This window comes from Anabrus simplex, chromosome 6 (genome assembly GCF_040414725.1).
Source record: "Anabrus simplex isolate iqAnaSimp1 chromosome 6, ASM4041472v1, whole genome shotgun sequence".
Lineage (NCBI taxonomy): Eukaryota > Metazoa > Arthropoda > Insecta > Orthoptera > Tettigoniidae > Anabrus > Anabrus simplex.
In genome coordinates this window covers 172,263,433-172,284,995 of record NC_090270.1, presented here as the reverse complement: position 1 = coordinate 172,284,995, position 21,563 = coordinate 172,263,433, and the positions used below count along the sequence as shown (strand labels likewise).

The following is a 21,563-nucleotide window of genomic DNA, read 5'->3' as shown; positions in this document are numbered from 1 at the left end:
ACATTATAGGAATAATTAATGAACAAGGGGAGTGTGTTTATGAGGATCTTCAAAAGGCAGAAGTATTCAGTCAGCAGTATGTAAAGATTGTTGGTTACAAGGACAATGTTGAGATAGAGGAGGAGACTAAGGCTAAAGAAGTAATATTATTTACATATGATAAAAATGACATTTAAATAAGACACAAAAGTTGAAAACTAGAAAAGCGGCTGGAATTGATCAGATTTCTGCAGATATACTAAAGACAATGGATTGGGACATAGTACCATATCTGAAGTACTTATTTGATTATTGTTTGGTCGGAGGAGCTATACCAGATGAATGGAGAGTTGCTATTGTAACCCCTGTGTATAAAGGAAAGGGTGATAGACATAAAGCTGAAAATTACAGGCCAGTAAGTTTGACATGCATTGTATGTAAGCTTCGGGAAGGCATTCTTTCTGATTATATTAGACATGTTTGTGAAATTAATAATTGGTTCGATAGAAGGCAATTCAGTTTTAGGAAAGGTTATTCCACTGAAGCTCAACTTGTAGGATTTCAGCAAGATATAGCAGATATCTTGCATTCTGGAGGTTAAATGGACTGTATCGCGATCGACCTGTCTAAAGCATTTGATAGGGTGGATCATGGGAGACTACTGGCAAAAATTAGTGCAATTGGACTAGACAAAAGAGTAACTGAATGGGTTGCTATATTTCTAGAAAATAGATCTCAGAGAATTAGAGTAGGTGAAGCTTTATCTGACCCTGTAATAATTAAGAGGGGAATTCCTCAAGGCAGTATTATCGGACCTTTATGTTTTCTTATATATATATAAATGATATGAGTAAAGGAGTGGAATCGGAGGGAAGGCTTTTTGCGGATGATGTTATTCTCTATAGAGTGTTAAATAAGTTACAAGATTGTGAGCAACTGCAATGTGACCTCGAAAATGTTGTGAGATGGGCAGCAGGCAATGGTATGTTGATAAACGGGGTTAAAAGTCAGGTTGTGAGTTTCACAAATAGGAAAAGTCCTCTCAGTTTTAATTACTGCGTTGATGGGGTGAAAGTTCCTTTTGGGGATCATTGTAAGTATCTAGGTGTTAATATAAGGAAAGATCTTCATTGGCGTAATCACATAAATGGGTTTGTAAATAAAGGGTACAGATCTCTGCACATGGTTATGAGGGTGTTTAGGGGTTGTAGTAAGGATGTAAAGGAGAGGGCATATAAGTCTCTGGTAAGACCCCAACTAGAGTATGGTTCCAGTGTACGGGACCCTCACCAGGATTACCTGATTCAAGAACTGGAAAAATCCAAAGAAAAGCAGCTCGATTTGTTCTGGGTGATTTCCGACAAAAGAGTAGCGTTACAAAAATGTTGCAAAGTTTGGGTTGAGAAGAATTGAGAGAAAGAAGAAAAGCTGGTCGACTAAGTGGTATGTGATGTAGATGTTGATTCCCATAGGGAACCTAAAATATTTGTCCCGAATGAGTAAATTTATAATACCAATATAATGGTCCGTTATTGGACATTATAAATTTTTCAGTTAACTCATTCTTGGTTACCTGCGTTTCGCCCTCGTGTGCTAAGTTAGGCTCGTCAGTTGGGACTTAGCACACCACCCAAGATGCAAGGCTAGTGCATACCGTAGAGGCCACTGCATAGGCTATTTGAAGCCACCAGCAGTGCAAATGCACTATGAGAGCTATGTCTCATTTCCAAAAATAGATGCCTGCCTGGCCATCAAATGATGTAGATGTTGATTCCCATAGGGAACCTAAAATATTTATCCCGAATGAGTAAATTTATAATACCAATATAATGGTCCAATAACGGTCCAATAACGGACCATTATATTGGTATTATAAATTTACTCATTCGGGACAAATATTTTAGGTTCCCTATGGGAATCAACATCTACATCATTTGATGGCCAGGCAGGCATCTATTTTTGGAAATGAGAATAGCTCTCATAGTGCATTGGCACTGCTGGTGGCTTCAAATAGCCTATGCAGTGGCCTCCACGGTATGCACTAGCCTTGCGTCTTGGGTGGTGTGCTAAGTCCCAACTGACGAGCCTAACTTAGCACACGAGGGCGAAACGCAGGTAACCAAGAATGAGTTAGCTGGAAAATTTATAATGTCCAATAACGGACCATTATATTGGTATTATAAGTGGTATGTTTCGAGCTGTCAGCGGAGAGATGGCGTGGAATGACATTAGTACACGAATAAGTTTGAGTGGCATTTATAAAAGTAGGAAAGATCACAATATGAAGATAAAGTTGGAATTCAAGAGGACAAACTGGGGCAAATATTCATTTATAGGAAGGGGAGTTAGGGATTGGAATAACTTACCAAGGGAGACGTTCAATAAACTTCCAATTTCTTTGATTTCTTTAGGAAAAGGCTAGGAAAGCAATAGATAGGGAATCTGCCACCTGGGCGACTGCCCTAAATGTAGATCAGTAGTGATTGATTGAAAATAAAGTTGGGTAGAATGGAAGGAAGATGCTACACTTCCATTTGAAAGACTTAATTGAACACATCCTAAGAGCAAAATATAGCCTTGTGCTGGAATGACGGGGAGTAAGAGAAAGCATTCCTTCTCTAATTACGTTAAATCTTTGTAAAAAAAATAGTTTACTCCTAGAATGAAGTAAGTGGAAAATAGTGTCTTGAGTCAAGAGTGTGTTGTGTGCGTACTTAACATAGTGGTCCTGAAACCTGTTAATTAGGACTGGCTGGACTTCACTACTTCAAACATGAAGACTTCAGGACCTTTCTGCCATTGGATCCAATTCATCTCATGCCGCAAGGGGATTCTTCAAGTGATTCAAGGAAAGTGAACTCCCCTATGACCCACACAAACATGCCTTGATAGATGTCCACTGACCACTTCACTATCCATGTCTGCAAACCAAGAATGAGAACCAGAATATTTATTATGAAATCTGTTGAGGTATTTAAGGATTACATGGCCTGTATGAGCCTCCTACACATGAATTCTGGAATTTTGTGCTAATATCAAGAATTAAATCCTAAGGAAATACACGCATGCTCTGTGAAGACTTGCTGAAACTGTACAGCAAGATTCCTCCTCACACAAAAATACGCCATCCGATAGCGCAGTTTAAAACAGTACCTCCATTCCATGCATTTACAAAGATGCACTGTGTTAATAAAAGTATGAAGCTGTTAGTAGAGATTTGAAACTACAAATGTGCTGTCTGTTAATGAAATTTAAAATATGTTTTCACCCCCTTGTAGCGGGAACAAGAGCCCCCATTGAGGAAGAGCTGATAGCAAGAGACACAGCTCCAAGTTTTATGACCTGAGTGAGGAAAAGTGCACTCTTCCAGGAAGAGCTGACTGCACGACGGATACACCTTTAAAATTTACAATTCGACCTATATTGACAGAAGACAACTTGAGAAAAAGCTGGCGACTCTGAAAGGAAAGAGGACATACACATACATAAATCATCATTATAGACTTTTATGCCTTTCAGCATTCAGCCTGCAAGTATCTGTGAATTTACTAAACGTTGCCACAATCAAAGGGAAAGAGGAAATAAAGGAAAGAGAACAAGGGAGTGAAATAACTCAGGTTCCTGAAGACATGGAAAACTTAACAACTGCTTAAAGTCTACCAGTACCATTAATCTCATTACACTGAAAATCAGGAGTTCAACAGGAGTTCACCTTGTCAATACCATCTGCATTTTGTTTAAGAGTATATAGTATTGACAAGGTGGACTCCTATTAAATTCCTGATTTTCAGTATAATGAGATTAATGGTAAAAGTCAATACAGACCAAAAGAGACCATAAAAATGGTCAAATTAAGAAATTAAAAAAAAAAAAAGTCTGCCAGTTCTACAAGGAGAGATTACAAGAGACCTTGGTTCAAATTATCAGCCTCGATGATGATGTTCTGGACTCCCTTGATGATGATTGCTCAGGACTCCCTTGATGATGGTGGCTATGAAGAGGACATGCGGAAATGTGAGGAGTTTATTTGACTCAGTTGAGCGTGTGATCAAACAAATTTCTGTTGTTGAAAAGAGACTTGCAATATCCATGGTAAACATCAAAATCAGTGATTCAAACTCTGTAACAGCAGTGACTGCTCCACAAATTACAATAAAACTTCCTCTGATCAAGATTGAACCCTTCATGAAAGATAATGAATCATGGGCACGTTTCTGGAAGCAACCTGAGCAATCAATTGATAAAAATAGTTTTAATAGCAAATTGACAGCCTCAACCTTAAAATAACTGATAAGCAGAGGTGGAAATTATTGCAATAGCTGTATTATGCAATATTTCTATAAGGCTACTTTCATACTTTCATTTTTCATGACCAGCAAAGCACTTTTTAATTTTAAAAAAGGCCGAGTTGGCTGTGCAGTTAGGGGTCTGCAGCCGCGGGCTTGCATCCGGGAGATAGTGGGTTTGAACCCCACTGTCGACAGCACTGAACACGGTTTTCCGTGGTTTCCCATTTTCGCACCAGGCTAATGCTGCGGCTGTACCTTAATTAAGGCCACGGCCGCTTCCTTTCAACTCCTAGGCCTTTCCTACCCCATCATTACCATAAGACCTATGTATGTCGGTGCAATGTAAGGCAAATTGTAAAAAAATTATAAATGTAAAATTTACTCAAAATACAAAATTTATACTAAAATGTAACATAAATATGAAATACGTATCTCATTCAAATGAAACTTTATTTACACTTCTTCTATTTCATCCGGGAACTAACTGAGGAGTTTGTGAACCCCTGGCCTGCCTTTAAATGCTACTGGCTGTTAAGCTCAAATAATTTATTCAACAAACTACCTGCCCAGGTAAAGAATATGCCCCTATGTAACTTCAAAAGAACCCTTAAAAATTGGTTGATGTCCAACAGCTTCTACTCCGTATCCAAATTTGAAGGAAAAATAACACTGTTTCCAGGTGGGTAATAAAGGCCAATGCCATCCTAACATGTCGGTAAATTAGTAATTACCTATCACTCTTTTGGACGAATAGTTTTATGTTTATTTTAACTCTTGTGTATATAGTTGTATTTATTTACTATGCCTAATGAGATACTTGTAATGTTTTGTAAATATGCACCTATAACTCTGTCCACTGCAACTGCCAGTTGCCTAACGACAATAAAATTATATTCTATTCAATTCTACAGTGTTTGCTCAAGCAGCTCTGTAATGTACTCAGCGTCCTACCACGATTGTAGACGCTGTGAGATATTTCAACAGGATAGGAAAACACAAGTAAAAGAACAAAATGTTCGGGTATGTTTCATGATTTCCTTCTACACAATCACTGATTCATAAACATGATTTCAGTTAATTTTGCATTTCTGAGTCCTCATCCTTCCCAATTACCTAGGGTTGGCACTTTGTAGAGATTCTGCCTATTTTTATGGCTGAATGCCTTTTCTGATGCCAACCCAACGTAGAGGAATGTACAGAAGGTCCAGAAAAAATGCAGACACTCTTCGATAGTTAATCCTTGGAACAAAATGACATATCATTGCAATTCTTTTGCGGTAGTGTAGTCCACTGTTTTCAATTTCTACGAAACACTTTTCCACCTTATCAATACTTATAATTATCTACCATACATGTTTCGAGAGCTCAACTGTTCTCTTCCTCAGTGGTGCAAAAACATCAAACAAAATCCCTGGACTTGACACATTTGTAAAATACAGTCATCAACAAAACAAATTATACATAAATCTTGAAATTGTTAAAATATCTCTGTGTCTAAACTGTTCACTTACACTTATTATGTCATTTAGTAAAAACTTTAAAATAATTTTCAAATCATAAAATGAATAAAACCTATTAAGTTAGTCACTACATACTAAAATTTAAAATGCTGTCTGCTCTGTTCTTGAAAACTTCTCCTTTCCTTAGATCCTTATTTACACTGCTATAGTTCTACGACCTATCATATAGATCAGAATTTCTCCTCTTAATCTCGTCTGACCATGCGAGCCATCTTTAACCGTCAAGTTCTTCAGTTTCAGCTGGTACCATTGGAGCCAAAGGCAGCAAACACAGCAGCAAGGACATGTTTGTTTGGTTCAGACAAGTGTAATTTTGTTTTTAATTTTGATTGATTACAAAAAAAAGTACGTTCTGTTAATTAACGACAAGAAGGATATCGCCATTTGAAAAGTAATATTCCAGATATCATCCCCGAATATCAAAGGATTCAAGCAAGAACCATGATTGAAGGAAAAATGGCAGCAATAATCAATCTGAGAATTTGGATGTTTGCTAGTCTGTGCTGCTTTTTCTTTCTTCACATAAAAACTACTTTACTACACATTTGGCAAGCTTATAGCTGATACCTTTGGTTAACACGTAAAGCAAGTCGAAGGAAAATGTATGCTTGGGACCCTTAAAACTGAATGTGCTGCCTAAATGGTTAATTAGTCCTGTTAAATAATGGAGTCCGCAAAAAAACATTCAAGGAGGAAAAAAAAAAGTTTGCAACAATTTTCTTCTTAATTCTAACAGTAATAGGCAATATTCTCCATATTGATTCCCGTATTGATGGATATGACTTTATTTACAAAAGTACAATTAACTCATTCAAGAGTTTTTTGGACTAGTTTCGATCAATATAATGATCATCTTCAGCAAATCAAAACAGGATAAAAACACAACCAAGAAGGAGAATGAAATGCAGCTATGTAAATACTTTGAAAAAAAAAAAGGCGAATGGTACAGTGAAAGTCCTATGAAAGAAGAATACGATGAGCAAGAGAATATGTACTAACAATGGGTTTACATATATATCCCACGTTGTTCCATCTATATGATGGGTCGGTGATTGAAGTCCCTCCACCAACTTCTGTCTTTGTACTTTTCTCCTTCTTCAAAGTTTTCCCAGTCCCCTCCTTGTTGCTGAATGTAGTTTTTCACCATGTCTGTATATCGCATTCTTGGTCGCACTCTTGGTCTTGAATATTTTAACTGCAGATCATACATTTTTCTGGGTATGCAATCAGGATCCATCCTTCGCATGTGACCATACCATTTAAGTCTATGCAGAGTTATGTTATCTTGCATTCTACCAACCTGAGCCATGTCCCTGATGTTCTCATTACGAATTTTATCTTGTCTTGTTTTGCCAACCACCGCTCGGATGAATCTCATTCCACCTGCCTGAATCCCTGCTTCTTCCTTTTCTCTCATGGTCTAGGTCTCACTCCCATATCTTAAAATTGGCATCTAATAAGTCAGATAAATTGATGCTTGCATTTCAGTGGTACTTTTGGGTTACAGATTAGGTCTCGGACAACTCTACAGAATGTTCCTCCAGCTTGAATCCTGCTGCTGCTATCATGCTTCCTAGATATTTGAATTTGTTGGACATCTTGAGTTGTTTACCCTCTATTTCAATGTAACCTTCAGGTTGACCAATCTCTGCATAACTTTTTTCCTGACTGAATCTTAGGCCGTACCCTTTAGCTGTTACTGTCCATGCATTGATCTGATCCTGAAGTTCCTCTTTGGAATCTCCCCATATACAGATGTCGTCAGGAAATAGCATGACTTTCATTTTGTTGTCACCAACGTTTTGGCATACTTGTTGTTGAATCTCATTCATCACAGTAATGAAGAGAAGAGGTGACAGAACTCCACCTTGTCTTAGGCCCGTAGTTATTCTAAAGGGTTCCGTCATTTCTGATGGTGTTTTGACGTGACTACTGATGTCTTCATATAAATTTTCAATTCGTATTATTATGTCATTATTGATCCCACTGTTTCTCAGCACTTCCCAGACTTTGTCCCTCCTTACAGCATCAAAGGCCTTTTTGATATCCAGGAATCCCGGCCAAAGGACCTTATTACAGTAAAACCTCGTTAATTCAAAGTCGTTGGGACTCAAAAATCGAACTTCGAATTACGTGATTTCGAATTAACCGCCAATTCGCAATTCAGAAGTACCAACCCTCGCTGCCTTACAAAATATTCTAAGGCCCATTACTGCATGCAGTTAACCTTGATTCACAATTTATACCTTTCAAATGCCATGAAAAAAGAACTATTTCCAACATGTATCCAAGAAGGTGCATTTACAGTATTCAAATAATGCACTTGGATCACTGGCAAACATAACCTCACGCAACGAAAGAAAGAAAAAAAAGCACGATTCAAAGACGAGAAATCTATGCTGGCTCCCATGTGCAAGTACTTTATTCATTAAATTACTATACTGTAAGCGTTTTAGATGCCTTGTATTTACACAGAAAGTGCCCGATGTCCTTAAAATCGAACTTTCCTATGACTATCCTTGTACGATTTCCCGCCATGGCACTTCTCTTGTAGGCTACCGGTACTTCAGAAATGTAAAACACTTGCCGCGTCACAAAGTATTCTAAGACTCATTAATACATGACGAGGGGATAAAGTTTCTCGCTTCCATGTGCATTGCGATTGCAACGCACTACAATGACCCCCATTCCTAACACTTGTACGATTCCCCGGCTGCCACTTTCTCCTTTAAAACCATATGATCGTTTGAGCTCGCATTAAAATAAAGTAATGCAGTTTCATCGGCAATGACAATATTGTTCGGTGCCTACGAATTTATTATATGAGCTGCGTTTTTTTTTCGTCAACTGTCGGCATCGCCAGTGTTCGCGGATTCTGTTTTCCCGCACACTGCCCGTTGCGTGATATTACGGCGTTCCTTAAAAGTTTGAATACAAAAGAATTCCGATTTCATTCAACTTAGTAATCATGAAGTGCACTGTAAATCCACCGAAGTGGGTGTAAATGCGGAAAGCTACGGTACCACTCCACGTTCCGGAACATGCGTTCTATTATGACGCGGATAAATTTCGAGTTGAAATTACTCTGTAACATACTACTGTTTTAAAATGTAAAGGCGGTTTCAAATTAAAAGTCTAAATTTCGGTAATGGGGCCGACATTGTACTTCGAATGACGAATTATCCGTATTTCGAATTAAAACATTTAAATAACATGCAAAACTGTATCTCATGTTTCCGGGAACAAGACCTTCTTTGAATTAGGCAGGATTTTGAATTAACCGTGGACACAGAGGTATGATTCACATTCGTCAGTCTGGCAGTCTCTTTTATATTGTCTGTTAGTTTCTTAGAGTGTAGTTAAATACTAAATTATTTTTTAAATTTTATAATCACGCCATACTTCTATTTAATTGTAATATGTGCGTAATATTGTGTCTTTGGTGAAAGTATAGTATTGAATCAAAATCTCAAAAAAAAAACTATTATTGCCCCACTTAGCCTACATTAGTAAACTGACAACCTTTACCTTTCTAATACCAATATAATGGTCCGTTATTGGACATTATAAATTTTCCAGCTAACTCATTCTTGGTTGCCTGCGTTTCGCCCTCGTGTGCTAAGTTAGGCTCATCAGTTGGGACTTAGCACACCACCCATCTGATGGCCAGGCAGGCATCAATTTTTGGAAATGAGACATAGTTCTCATAGTGCATTGGCACTGCTGGTGGCTTCAAGTAGCCTATGCAGTGGCCTCCACGGTATGCACTAGCCTTGCGTCTTGGGTGGTGTGCTAAGTCCCAACTGATGAGCCTAACTTAGCACACGAGGGCGAAACGCAGGCAACCAAGAATGAGTTAGCTGGAAAATTTATAATGTTCAATAACGGATCATTATATTGGTATTATAAATTTACTCATTCGGGACAAATATTTTACATTCCCTATGGGAATCAACATCTGTATTATCTGATGGCCAGGCAGGCATCAATTTTTGGAAATGAGACATAGTTCTCATAGTGCACTGGCACTGCTGGTGGCTTCAAGTAGCCTATGCAGTGGCCTCCACGGTATGCACTAGCCTTGCGTCTTGGGTGGTGTGCTAAGTCCCAACTGATGAGCCTAACTTAGCACACGAGGGCAAAACGCAGGCAACCAAGAATGAGTTAGCTGGAAAATTTATAATGTCCAATAACGGACCATTATATTGGTATTATAAATTTACTCATTCGGGACAAATATTTTAAATTCCCTATGGGAATCAACATCTGTATTTACCTTTCTGTCGAAATTCGCTCAAAGATCATCTAAAACTTACCATTTTGTAGTTTTTTTGTTCAGTTTCGATGTGTATAATCCCCCCACCCGCCAGCTATATCCCTCAACCTGGCTACTTTCTGTTGTCTGCATTTTTTTTGCCCCCCCACCCCACTTCTAACCCACAATCGCTGCTACTGCATCAAATCATGTAAGGCAATATACAAATCAGAAAGGAAAACAGGTTAACTATTAGCTATTAAAGGTGTGTATTAGGTGAAAAAAAAAAAAAAATATATATATATATATATATATAGGTTATTGTCATGTTCTGATTAATGTGACTGTATCTATTTATCAGGATTTACCCAAATTCTATGTTTTTCTTCAAAATGCTACAAAACACTTAATTATAAAATGCTGAAAATGACCACTCTTACACATAATTTATATAAATAAGGAAAGGAAAATATGAATATGTCTGGCTTGAAGAAATGACAGTTCATTCTTTGAGAGCTATAATAAATGGTTTGTAAAATTATATAGCACACACAATTTTTTCCTCATAGTTAAATAGAATCATGTGATTATCTCTTTTGTAGACAAGCAATATTTAAGGGCAAAGAAGTAAATGAAATGTTTGAGAACTTGAATGTCAAACTGAACATAACTTTGTTTTACCTTTGTCTTGCCTGCAGAGCGCCCAGCATTTGTCACAAAGCCCATTCTTCAGAGCCTTCTGACTGCAACCACTGGTTGTTACAGATATTAGTTTGTTACCCAGCAGCCATGTCATGGACTGGCCTCCGTTAAGAAGGAACTCTGCAGTCGGCAGCCTGATATCAAAAGTTTATGTCATAAAGCCAATGAACAAGTAGAAAGAATGAAATAATATTATGTCACAGAAATATATTATGATATCAGTTATCAATAATTTCTTAATATTAGTATTTTCCATAAATATCAGCACACCAGATAAACACTACAGCGGTCTAAAGATGACAGGAGCTTTCCAGTTTATAATTCAGAATGATCAATTCACTTATGTAAGTTATAAAATCTACATACATGAAAACATCAAAATGCTATGAACTTCTGAGAAGCAGGAAAGAAGATGTACAAGTAAAGAAATAGAAAACAATTTATAAATTACTAGCTATCGTACCTGGCTTCAACATGTCAGCCATATAGGTGGTTCAGATAAAAAGAAAAAAAGTACACACGTGTTGGTTGTGAGAAAAAAACCCTCTCAATCGACAGCCTCAGTATGATGTCTACAGTGTAGCATTCACTTTGTCTGCTCTTATCCTGCATACTAGAACTGGTAGTGACTGAGTGAAGTTTCCATCGAACAGCACCATTATGCCCCCCCAATAACAATAACTGTCTTCTGTATGTCCTTCAGCGTCCAATTTAATGCTTCTACCACTATCTTGTTAGTCATAGTGCCCTCATCCCAAACAATCAAATTGCAATTTCCCATAACCTGAGCCATTCTTCTGTTTCAAGGAATCAACATTCAGAGAGACTGTTCCACAAAGCAAGGCTAGATCCCCAGATCATGCATCATGCAGATGTCCACTCATGGCCTGCTTTGGGACAGACAATACTATCATGTATTGTGACTGGTACCTTTCTACTATGATGATAATAATAATAATAATAATAATAATAATAATAATAATAATAATAATAATAATAATAATAATAATAATAATAATAATAATAATCATATGGCCTCAGCTACCGTGTGCAGACATTTCGATTTGACGCCATCTGGCTGTCTGCTCTTCAATTTCGACGTTCCGTTTTACTCTAGGTCCGATGTGAGACAGAGTAAACCGGATCTCTCTTGGGCGTCTATGGCTGAGATTTAACTAATTTTGTCGGGCAAATACCAAATGTATCACCAGAGATCTTTTACATGCCAACATCGTACGACATGGAGTGTCGAATGGACTTTTTTCCGCCCTTCAAAAATCCGACTACCTCTACTCTACCTCTACCTCTCTACTACTCCGTGTAAGTGTGAGGGAGACAGCAAGAGAGGGAAACAAGGTCAAGTGACGTCAGCGCCACATGTATCTCACCTCCCCATGGAAATGTCTAAAAATGATTTTTATAACTTCTAAATGGCTTGACAGATAAAAATAAGACTAACACTAACATGTAGCCCACATGTCTAATGTACAATGTTCAAAATTTGAGAACAATCCATCTAGTAGTTTAAAAGATATGACAGGTAGAAGTTTGGAATGCATAACCACCCCTCTGTTGCCTGACCCAGTGAGCTCGCTCCTAGCAGAATATAAATAGGTCAACGACTCAAGGGTATAGTCAGTTGAAATCTACAACTCGATCATGGCTAGAAGTCATACTGCTCCATCGCGCTTCGCGAGAGATGTGTAAGTCATAGTCTAAAACTTTGAATTTGTGCGAGACGTAGTAAGTGGAGTTTCAACTGCGTCGTGGACATGTGAGATGTTATAAAGTTCTATCAAACCGAGTTTCGTCGCCTAAAATTTACGAATTTCTTGAACAAGTGATCTTGCGATATAGAGACTGTGCATTTAGGCAGAACTGAGAATACCAGTGTTTAATTTACCATTCAACAGTATTATGGACTGTGTCAATTCCTCATATATTTGAACTCTGTCATGATCATTTACAGTGACAAGCATATTCTGAAATTGTGCGTGATGAATTAAACCTTCAATTAGAGACAATTACATTACTTTTGAGACGCATTTCTCATATACAATTACAATTGTGAACTGTCTGAAGTACTGTTCCACTCAAATATTCAGTAATCAATAAGACTGAGTGTGGCTAATTTCACGTTTTTCCTTGAACGATTAGTGCCACAATAAGGACATTTTATGGTAATATTAGGTCATGCAAACTCTTATTATGAGAATTCATTCATAAAAACCACTTAAGCAGTGAATATTAGGATTCAAGAGACTGTTCTAGAAGTGACATTAATTGCATTTACTCGAACATTTTACAGACTGTGACAGTTACTCTGATACTGAAATTACGACATAAGCCGGGATTGTTAGGAACTGTGCTAGTGTATCATTTCATGTCTTATAAACTGTGTGGTGAAAGACTGTTCTTTTGGCTTCAGAAGCAATATCATTTTATTACTACAGTGACTTGACTTATAGCTCGAACTGTGACGTAGACTGTGCTATTCCAAGTCACGTATTTAATGCTATAGTACAGAAGTGCGAGTACAAACTGTGCATTCAGACTTATTTAGGTGTGAAATACAACTCATTAATAATAATTAATAGTCCTACAACTCGCTTCATAGTGCCAATTGAACTTTCCCCTGTTTCAACATTTATTTTTAAAACACCAGAAGTGTCGTAATAACACACTACGTAGAATGTCATATCCAGCCTGGGATTATCCGTGGTGTCTTTGATGGACATTCGTGGTATCCAGCGAGGGATTAATCATGGTATCTACGAGGGATTAAACGTGGCGTCGTCGTGGGATGGAACGTGGTACACTGCTGGTGCTGAGTTCGAGTTCAGGCTGTTCGCTGCAGAAGCTCCAGTCACCAAGCTGCAGAGCTGTACTTCATCCATTCTTATGAGCAGAACACAGGTGATATAAGTGTATTTTACATTTTCTTAAGTGAGTAATTACACTTTGACAATAACTGACCTTTTAATAATGCACTCAGTCACTCAACAGTGCTACGTTGATCAAATGAAAAGTGCTTCGTAATTTTTAATCGTGTGAATTCTGCTTGTAGAAATTGTAGGAGACTTCAAGTCATATTTCAATGAACTTTAGGTTTCTCTTCGAAGCTGTGTAAACTGAAATCATTTCACAATAGTTAGATGAACTGTACGATTTCTTCAGCAAGTGATTGAAAATATTGAATTTGAACTATAAGGCAGCTAAAGCAAGTGTCAGTTAATATTATTTTTAATAATTTTAGAAAGACTTTAGGTTTTCACCACGAGTGATGGACTTAATGCAATTTAAAAATCTTATTAAATCAACAAGTGGTTGAATGAAGTTCTATGAACAGAGTGTTATTTTGAATTTCAGTTTATATGAGAGATCCTAGATGAACTTTAGGGTGTACTGAGATCTTAGAAAACTGGTATTTATTCTGAACATTATTAACATTCAGTGGATGTATTGGATTATAACAGCGCATATATATTTCATTTACTTAACTGCATTCTGAAGAAATCAATTGGAAATTTTATTTTGATGAAGAGAAGCAGGGTGATTTACTTGAGATTATCAATAAATATTGTCAAAAATTTTAATTAACATCTATTATTCACCCTGCGAAATCATCCTTCTCTGTACCGACTCCAATCGCAACCGCACACTACCTGAGATCCTTCCCATGCTCTGGCCCCATAACTATTTCCCGGTACACTATGTATGTATAATAGTTTCAGAATAAATGTGCACAGACACAAGTCCATACAATACTACAATTCTAGGTCTAGGTTTTTGACCCAATAAACTGCTTCATCCGATGTGTGGTGAATGTCCATTAGCTTTCCTTTGAAAGCTCGAATTGATGTGGTGGATTGAATGAGAAGGGGCATTTAGCATTTATCAATGAAATCAGTACTACTTGAGATATAATAGAATTTTTAGACCTTCCCCCTAAACTACAATTTCACCTAGCACGAACAAAATTATTTATAGCCTAAATAATAGTGACTTCTTCCCTGATTTCTTTTTTTTTCTGCTATTTGCTTTACGTCGCACTGACAGATGTGTCTTACGGCGACGATGGAATGGGAAAGGCCTAGGAACTGGAAGGAAGAGGCCGTGGCCTTAATTAAGGTACAGCCCTGGCATTTGCCTGGTACGAAAATGGGAAACCACGAAAACCATCTTCAGGGCTGCCGACAGTGGGGCTCGAACCCACTATCTCCCGATTACTGGATACTGGCTGCACTTAAGCGACTGCAGCTATCGAGCTCTGTCTTCCCTGATATTAAATACCAATTTTCATCATATTGTGTTCTGCATACATACATACATACATACATACATACATACATACATACAACTCCGCTATAATCGGTCCCAAGCCCGGTTGAGAAAGGAAGAAGGGGAGGAGTAACACCTCATTAACAAGCCTTGATTCACCTGGCTCGGGTGATAGTACCTCATACATCGCCAGGGTTATGGCAAAAACCTCAACGGTGTTCATAGTGGAGAAGATGGACTTCGGAACAGTGTGGATGATGGAGGAGGCCCTGTATCTGGGATTAACTGGTTAAAAGGCACTTGCACTAACTTCAGGACAAATGTCAGTTATGAAACTGAGAATCTCCCGGTATACAGAAACCCCTTTTATCAAGAGCCAACAGCCTCGTAAAAAGGATGGGCACTCTTATGCCCATGGGATAAGAAATTATTCCTAAAGGCGGATGTACTACTAGGTAGTCAATGGTATAGGATGGGGAAGGAAACGGGAAACCACCCCATTAAAAGATTCAAATGGATATCCCAAGAATCAGCAGTTCAAAATGACGAATGCTGCTTTTGTTAAATTTTATGGAGGTAAAATGTTTCCCCAATCGGATCTCCAGAGGAAGTCAATTAAAGAAGAATACTTTCAGGGATTATAGTAATAAAAGACGAATTGGTACATGGAATGTTAAAACATTACTTCAAACTGGAAAGTTAAAGAACTTGATAAAGGAGACAAAGATGGAGTTTAGATGTACTAGTATAGCAGAAATGAGATGGCCGCAACCAGGAGACTTTTGGAGTGGAAATTATCGGATCAACCATTCTGGTACTGCAACTAATAGACCAGGATATGGCGGTATTGGTATAATTTTACATAAGAATTTAGGAGAGAGAGTAAAAGGATTTGTGCAATATAATGAGAGACTAATTTTAGCAAGAATCAAAACCAAACCGAAAGAGACAGTTATAGTTTATATGCCGAAAACTGATGAAAAGGATGAAGTGGTAGAACGTTGTTACGACGATCTAAATGAATTAATAAGTAATGATATCAAAGGAAAAGAAAATTTTAACCTTAATTGGAGACTGGAATGCAACCGTTGGTGAAGGAGTTGAAGGAAATGTTTATGGTAAATTTTGGACTAGGGAAGAGAAATGAAAGAGGTGAAAGATTAATAGAATTTTGTACACAACATAAATTAGTAGTAAAAAAATGCAATATTTCAGCACCACCCTAGAAGGAGATACACGTGGAGAGCACCAGGTGATGTATGAAGAGCTCAGACAGATTACATATTAGTAAACGACAGATTTAAGAATCAATAAAAGTTACCCTGGAGCTGATATTAACAGTGATCATAATCTAATTATTATGCAATGTGAACTAAAGTTTTAAAAACTGCAACAGAATGGAAAGAAACAATGGGATATTTCTGGACTTAGAGATGAGTCTACTAAAATTCTTTATGAAAAGCAAACAAATGCAATTGAACTACAAGATGAAGAAGAACAATTAAGGTGCAGAAGAGAATTGGAATAAAATTAAGAATAGAATTCTAAAATCAACAGAATCAGTTATAGGAAGAAAGAAGAGAGAAAACAGAAAAGATGGATCAGTCAGGAGGTTGTAGATATGATTAATGTGAAGAAATATAAGGTCATAAGAAATAAGATAATAAGGAAAGTAAAACAAGATAAATATAAATATTGATTAGGTATTTGTGAAGATATAAATAACAGTATGAAGGCAGGGCAAACAGATATGGCGTATAGAGATATTAAGAAGTTTTTTGAAATTAGAAAGCCCAAAACAATGAGTACTGAGGGCAAAGATTGTAAAATCATATGTGATGATTGAACTGATTTCAAAGAGATGGAAATAATATATAGAAGAATTGTGTAAAGGATACAGCAGTAATTACATCTTAGAAAGAGAAGATGAAATAGAACAGGATAACTTGGGAGCACCTATTATGAAAGTGAGCCAGATTAATTATCAATTTATAGACCATCACAGCTGAAGCTTTCTGACTTAAAGCCTCAAGTGGAAGAACATTACAATGTTTGTATAGATAAGCTGTTGGTGTCAATGTAAGTAGCTTAAACAGTATTTTTAATGCTCTCTTGTGTAGGATTTCAACAGTCTGAAATAGCTCTTTACTGCAACATGCCCAAGTATATGACTTTGAATAAGAGCATGATAAATATTTTTTAGTAGAGTGTTAGTAAGTTTGTATTTAAGTCTATTAAGAATGCCAATTGCTGGTGTAATTTTATTACAAATCGCCCGAACCTGATCACTCGAAGAGAGGAATTCGTCAAGAATTAATCCTAGGAACTTTGTCGCCCTAGCTCTAGGTATTTTGCAGTTATAAATTTTGAGTGTAATATCCAGAGAAAGCCTGCACGCTGGTTTATGAAAGACGATATAATTTGTTTTATCAGATTAATAGTTAGACGATTTACAAGAAGCCAATTCTGAAGTAAAGTAATATCGGACTGCATCATGATTTCGAGGTTTTCCGGAGAAGTGTCCGTGTAAACACATTAGTGTCGTCAACAAATGGAGACAATCATCCGTACAATTTTAGTGATCCTATATCATTCATAAATATGAGGAAAAGAATGGGACCTAGTACTGAACCTTGAGGTACACCGATATTATGGGCAATGGGATACTGTTCACATTATTACAGGACACAAATTGTTCTCTGTCTGTAAGGTAACTGATAAACCAGCTTAATGCTGTTCCTCTAACTCCAGCAGCTCCCAACTTCCTGATTAAAATATCATGATCCACTGTGTCGAAAGCTTTTTTTAAGTCAATAAATAATCCCGCAGCTATATTTCCTGAGTCTAAATTTTCCTGAAGTTTAATTATTATATCTTTTATTGCATTGTAAGTGCTAGAATTTGGTAAAAATCCATACTGATAGCTGTAAAAATAATTATTTTTAAGTAAAAAGTTCAGCAATCTCCCTTTAACTATGTATTCTAAAATTTTAGATAAGATAGGTAGTATAGAAATTGGACGATAGTTATTTACGTCAAATTTATCTAAACCTTTGTATATTGGTACAATTTTTGCGACCTTCAACATTTTGGGGACAGTAGCCTCATTAAACTATGTATTTATAAGTTGTATAATATAGGGGACTGGGTACGGAGCCAATTTCTTTATAAGGTTGTTACTTACACCATAACAGTCACAGCTACTGGTATTTTTCAGTTTTCTGATGTTGTTTAATACTTTATATACTTTATTATCATTGGTGGGGTGCAAAAATAGAGAACATCTTTTTTTTTGTTAGTTACTTTACGTCGCACCGACACAGATAGGTCTTATGGTGACGATGGGACAAGGAAGGGCTAGGAGTGGGAAGGAAGCGGCCATGACCTTGATTAAGGTACAGCCCCAGCATTTGCCTGGTGTGAAAATGGGAAACCACGGAAAACCATTTTCAGGGCTGCCGACAGTGGGGTTCGAACCTACTATCTCCCGAATACTGGATACTAGCCGCACTTAAGCGACTGCAGCTATCGAGCTCGGTAAAATAGAGAACTACATGGACCTGTACCGAAATTGGGAGTAGTTTTACTTGGAATATTAGCAGCTAGGTTTTGACCAATATTAGTAAAATAGTCATTAAATGTTGTTGATATCTCTAGTGGATTTGTGATAACCATATCCTGTACTCTCAAGTGTATTTCTTTACTACCATTATCGCTGTCGGTAGTCAGGATTTCATTTAACACTTTCCAATAATTTTTTGTAGTATTTAATCTGTCAATAAAATATGAATTCTCTAGTTCCCTTTTCATTTTAGTTACTTTTCTACATAGTGATTTGTAGTCCCCTACCAGTTCTTCTGAATAATATTCACACCTCATTCTGTTTCTAAGTTGTTGCCTTTTAATTTTGGCATAAAGCTTGTTCTTTTGTTCAACAAGTTTCAAGAGGTCAGGTGTCACCCATGGGCATGTTGGTCTCTTACTGTTTAAGTCACCTCGGTTATTGACGAACAGCGTACACTTTTCGTCTATATAGCTAATTAGTTTATTTACTACTGTGTTCCACTTGCCATTCCTATCAATTATTAATGGATTATTAAACATGTGTTCAGTTAAACGTTTAACATCTATTCTTTTGTTTACAAGACGTTTCTTGTTTGTTTGGATGGCAACCTGATTTTCTAAGTCAAATATTAATATATTATGGTCACTAAAATCATTAAAAATGTTGTTCAACTGAAAATAGCGGTGTTCTTATTTATATGATCTATCAAGGTTGCACTACTGTTAGTAACTCTAGTGGGAAAAACATTATTATAAGATATTTGATTATAACATACATTCAGCCTGTACAATTCCTCTGACTGCTGGTTTTGTTCCAGTTTATCTATATTAAAGTCTCCAACAGTAACACAGAACTTCCTGTTATATTTACTCCACATCTCTTCAAGACAAGTGATAAATGAATCAGCATATTTAATATTTGGATTATAGCAAGCTAGAACAAGAAACTCTTTATCAGAACCAGAAATTTCAACTAATAACACATTAAATGGCTCATCTGTAGATTTTACAGTTTTTAAGACCTTAGCTTCATCGCACTGCTTGACATAGATGACAATCCCACCATCCTTTTTTAATGGTCTTGAACAGAAATAACCAACATAATTTGGTAAGTTATAATATATTTCTTCATCTGGATTCAGCCAAGTCTGTAATAACTATAACATCCAGCATGTGTGCTTGCACAATGAGTTGACAATGTTATCCATTTGTTCCGTATACTCGAAGCATTAATATATAACATCCTTATTTTGTTCCCTTTATCTTTAACTTCTCCTAAGCTATTTAATTGATTTTCTGACCTATCCATTGATTATGATGATTATGATGGTAATTTTCGTTCAAGTGGCTAAACTGTACAATTCATGACTCTAATCTGACAATATCATCAATTGTTTTAACAATAATTACTTGGGAGGTATCATCTTTTCGCACATATATTTTCCCATCCCGAGTCCACACATATTTATACCCCTTTATCCTCAGGTCTTTGGCTCTCTTTAGTAGCCTTTTAGCTTTACGAGTGAGGTGATCATTTATGTAGACTGTGTGACTAGCAGCATTTATTCCAACTGCCGAGGACTGCAGTTGTCTAATTTTCTCCTTGGCCATCATTATTTTGTGCTTTTCCCACCTGTTGACGACTTGATGATGACTGGACGAGGTAGATTCTTTCTGACAGATGGGATCCTGTGAATAATATCAAGATCAGTCCTCTTGATTTTGCATCCCACAGCTGCAGCTATATTCTTAACAATTTCATAAATGTCTTCTCCTTGGATTTCTGGCGCACCATGTATTTCCACATTATTTCTTCTTAGGTATTGGTTCACTTGTTCTGCGTCTTCATTCGCCTTGTCATGGGGCTTGCAGACCTGTTCTTGAAGTTCTCTGATCTTTTGGCTGAAGATAATCTCATGGGAAGATCAAAACAAGTCCTAATTTAATGTAACGCTTATATTAATAAGGTATTGAATAGGTGGAACCATTTTTAGCTTTTCGCTTTCTAATTTGAAATTTGTATTTCTATACCGATCAATATGAAACTCCTTGATTATGAGCACAATGATACTCCAGTACAGTTTGAGATTGTTTAAAAAAGCACAGTCTTACTAAACAAAGCATGAGGCCAACTGAAAATGTGTACGGGTATATGACCGGAAGGTACACAGAGCTTCAAGGTCATCAGTTGTGCCAGATCGTAGCAACACACAAACTAACAATAGTGGATTACTATTTTGTTCAGCATGTATACGTGAGAGTTAAGATTAAGTATTAATGTTGCATAGTTTTGACAAGTTCGAATGAGTTTATATGCATTCAAAGGATTGCTTACTCTGACCAGAAAGAGTATATCAGTGCTTATGTGTTAATTATGCTGGGAATATAGAGTGTTAATGTATTTAATTAAATTTTATGCTTTATTTAATAGTTGTACTGCTGGGCTAAATATAATAATTTTTGTTATGTTAGATAAACTTCAAAATCTATTTAACATCTACTTAGTACTTCCACTGAAGTTTGCAGGTACTATATAGTGACAGCAACAATGAAGAATAACTTCAAATGTTGTCACATAACAGTTCATACCTTTTTGGAAGAGCTGAGCAAGTGGAAAATGTATATCTGGCCATCAAATCAATGCAGGTTTCAGTCAGTTCCACGTGGAAGTTCATGAGTGACTCATCTATGGGAGGTTTCAAATCTACTGGGCGGTTAGCTGCAGCCAGAGATCTCACGCTGTGACGACTTCCTTGTTCTGTGAGACTTGAGCTTCTCTTGCGACTTGATGAGTCTTCATTGATTATGTCAGGTTTCATGATTTGCCCTTCTTCAAATGGTACAATCACATTAGCTTTCAAACCCTATCAACAAGAAACATACACAAAACTAAGACCACTGCCTGAATTAATGCAATTTCTAAACTTCTGTAGGCTTAACAGGGGAGATAAAAAAGAGTAAGAGTTAAGGATA

General features: G+C 36.9%; 1 protein-coding gene across 3 annotated transcripts in view; it reads right to left on the bottom strand.

The window, feature by feature from the left end:
- Positions 1 to 21,563, bottom strand: part of gig (tuberin) — a 619,250-nt gene that overhangs the window by 245,183 nt on the left and 352,504 nt on the right. For all 3 annotated transcript variants that reach the window (XM_067150053.2, XM_067150054.2, XM_067150056.2), the window contains 2 exons: positions 21,180 to 21,454; positions 10,725 to 10,879 (listed from right to left, as the gene is read on the bottom strand). In XM_067150053.2, coding sequence (XP_067006154.2) covers positions 10,725 to 10,879; positions 21,180 to 21,454 — 430 coding nt within the window. The remainder of the gene's footprint in view (positions 1 to 10,724; positions 10,880 to 21,179; positions 21,455 to 21,563) is intronic.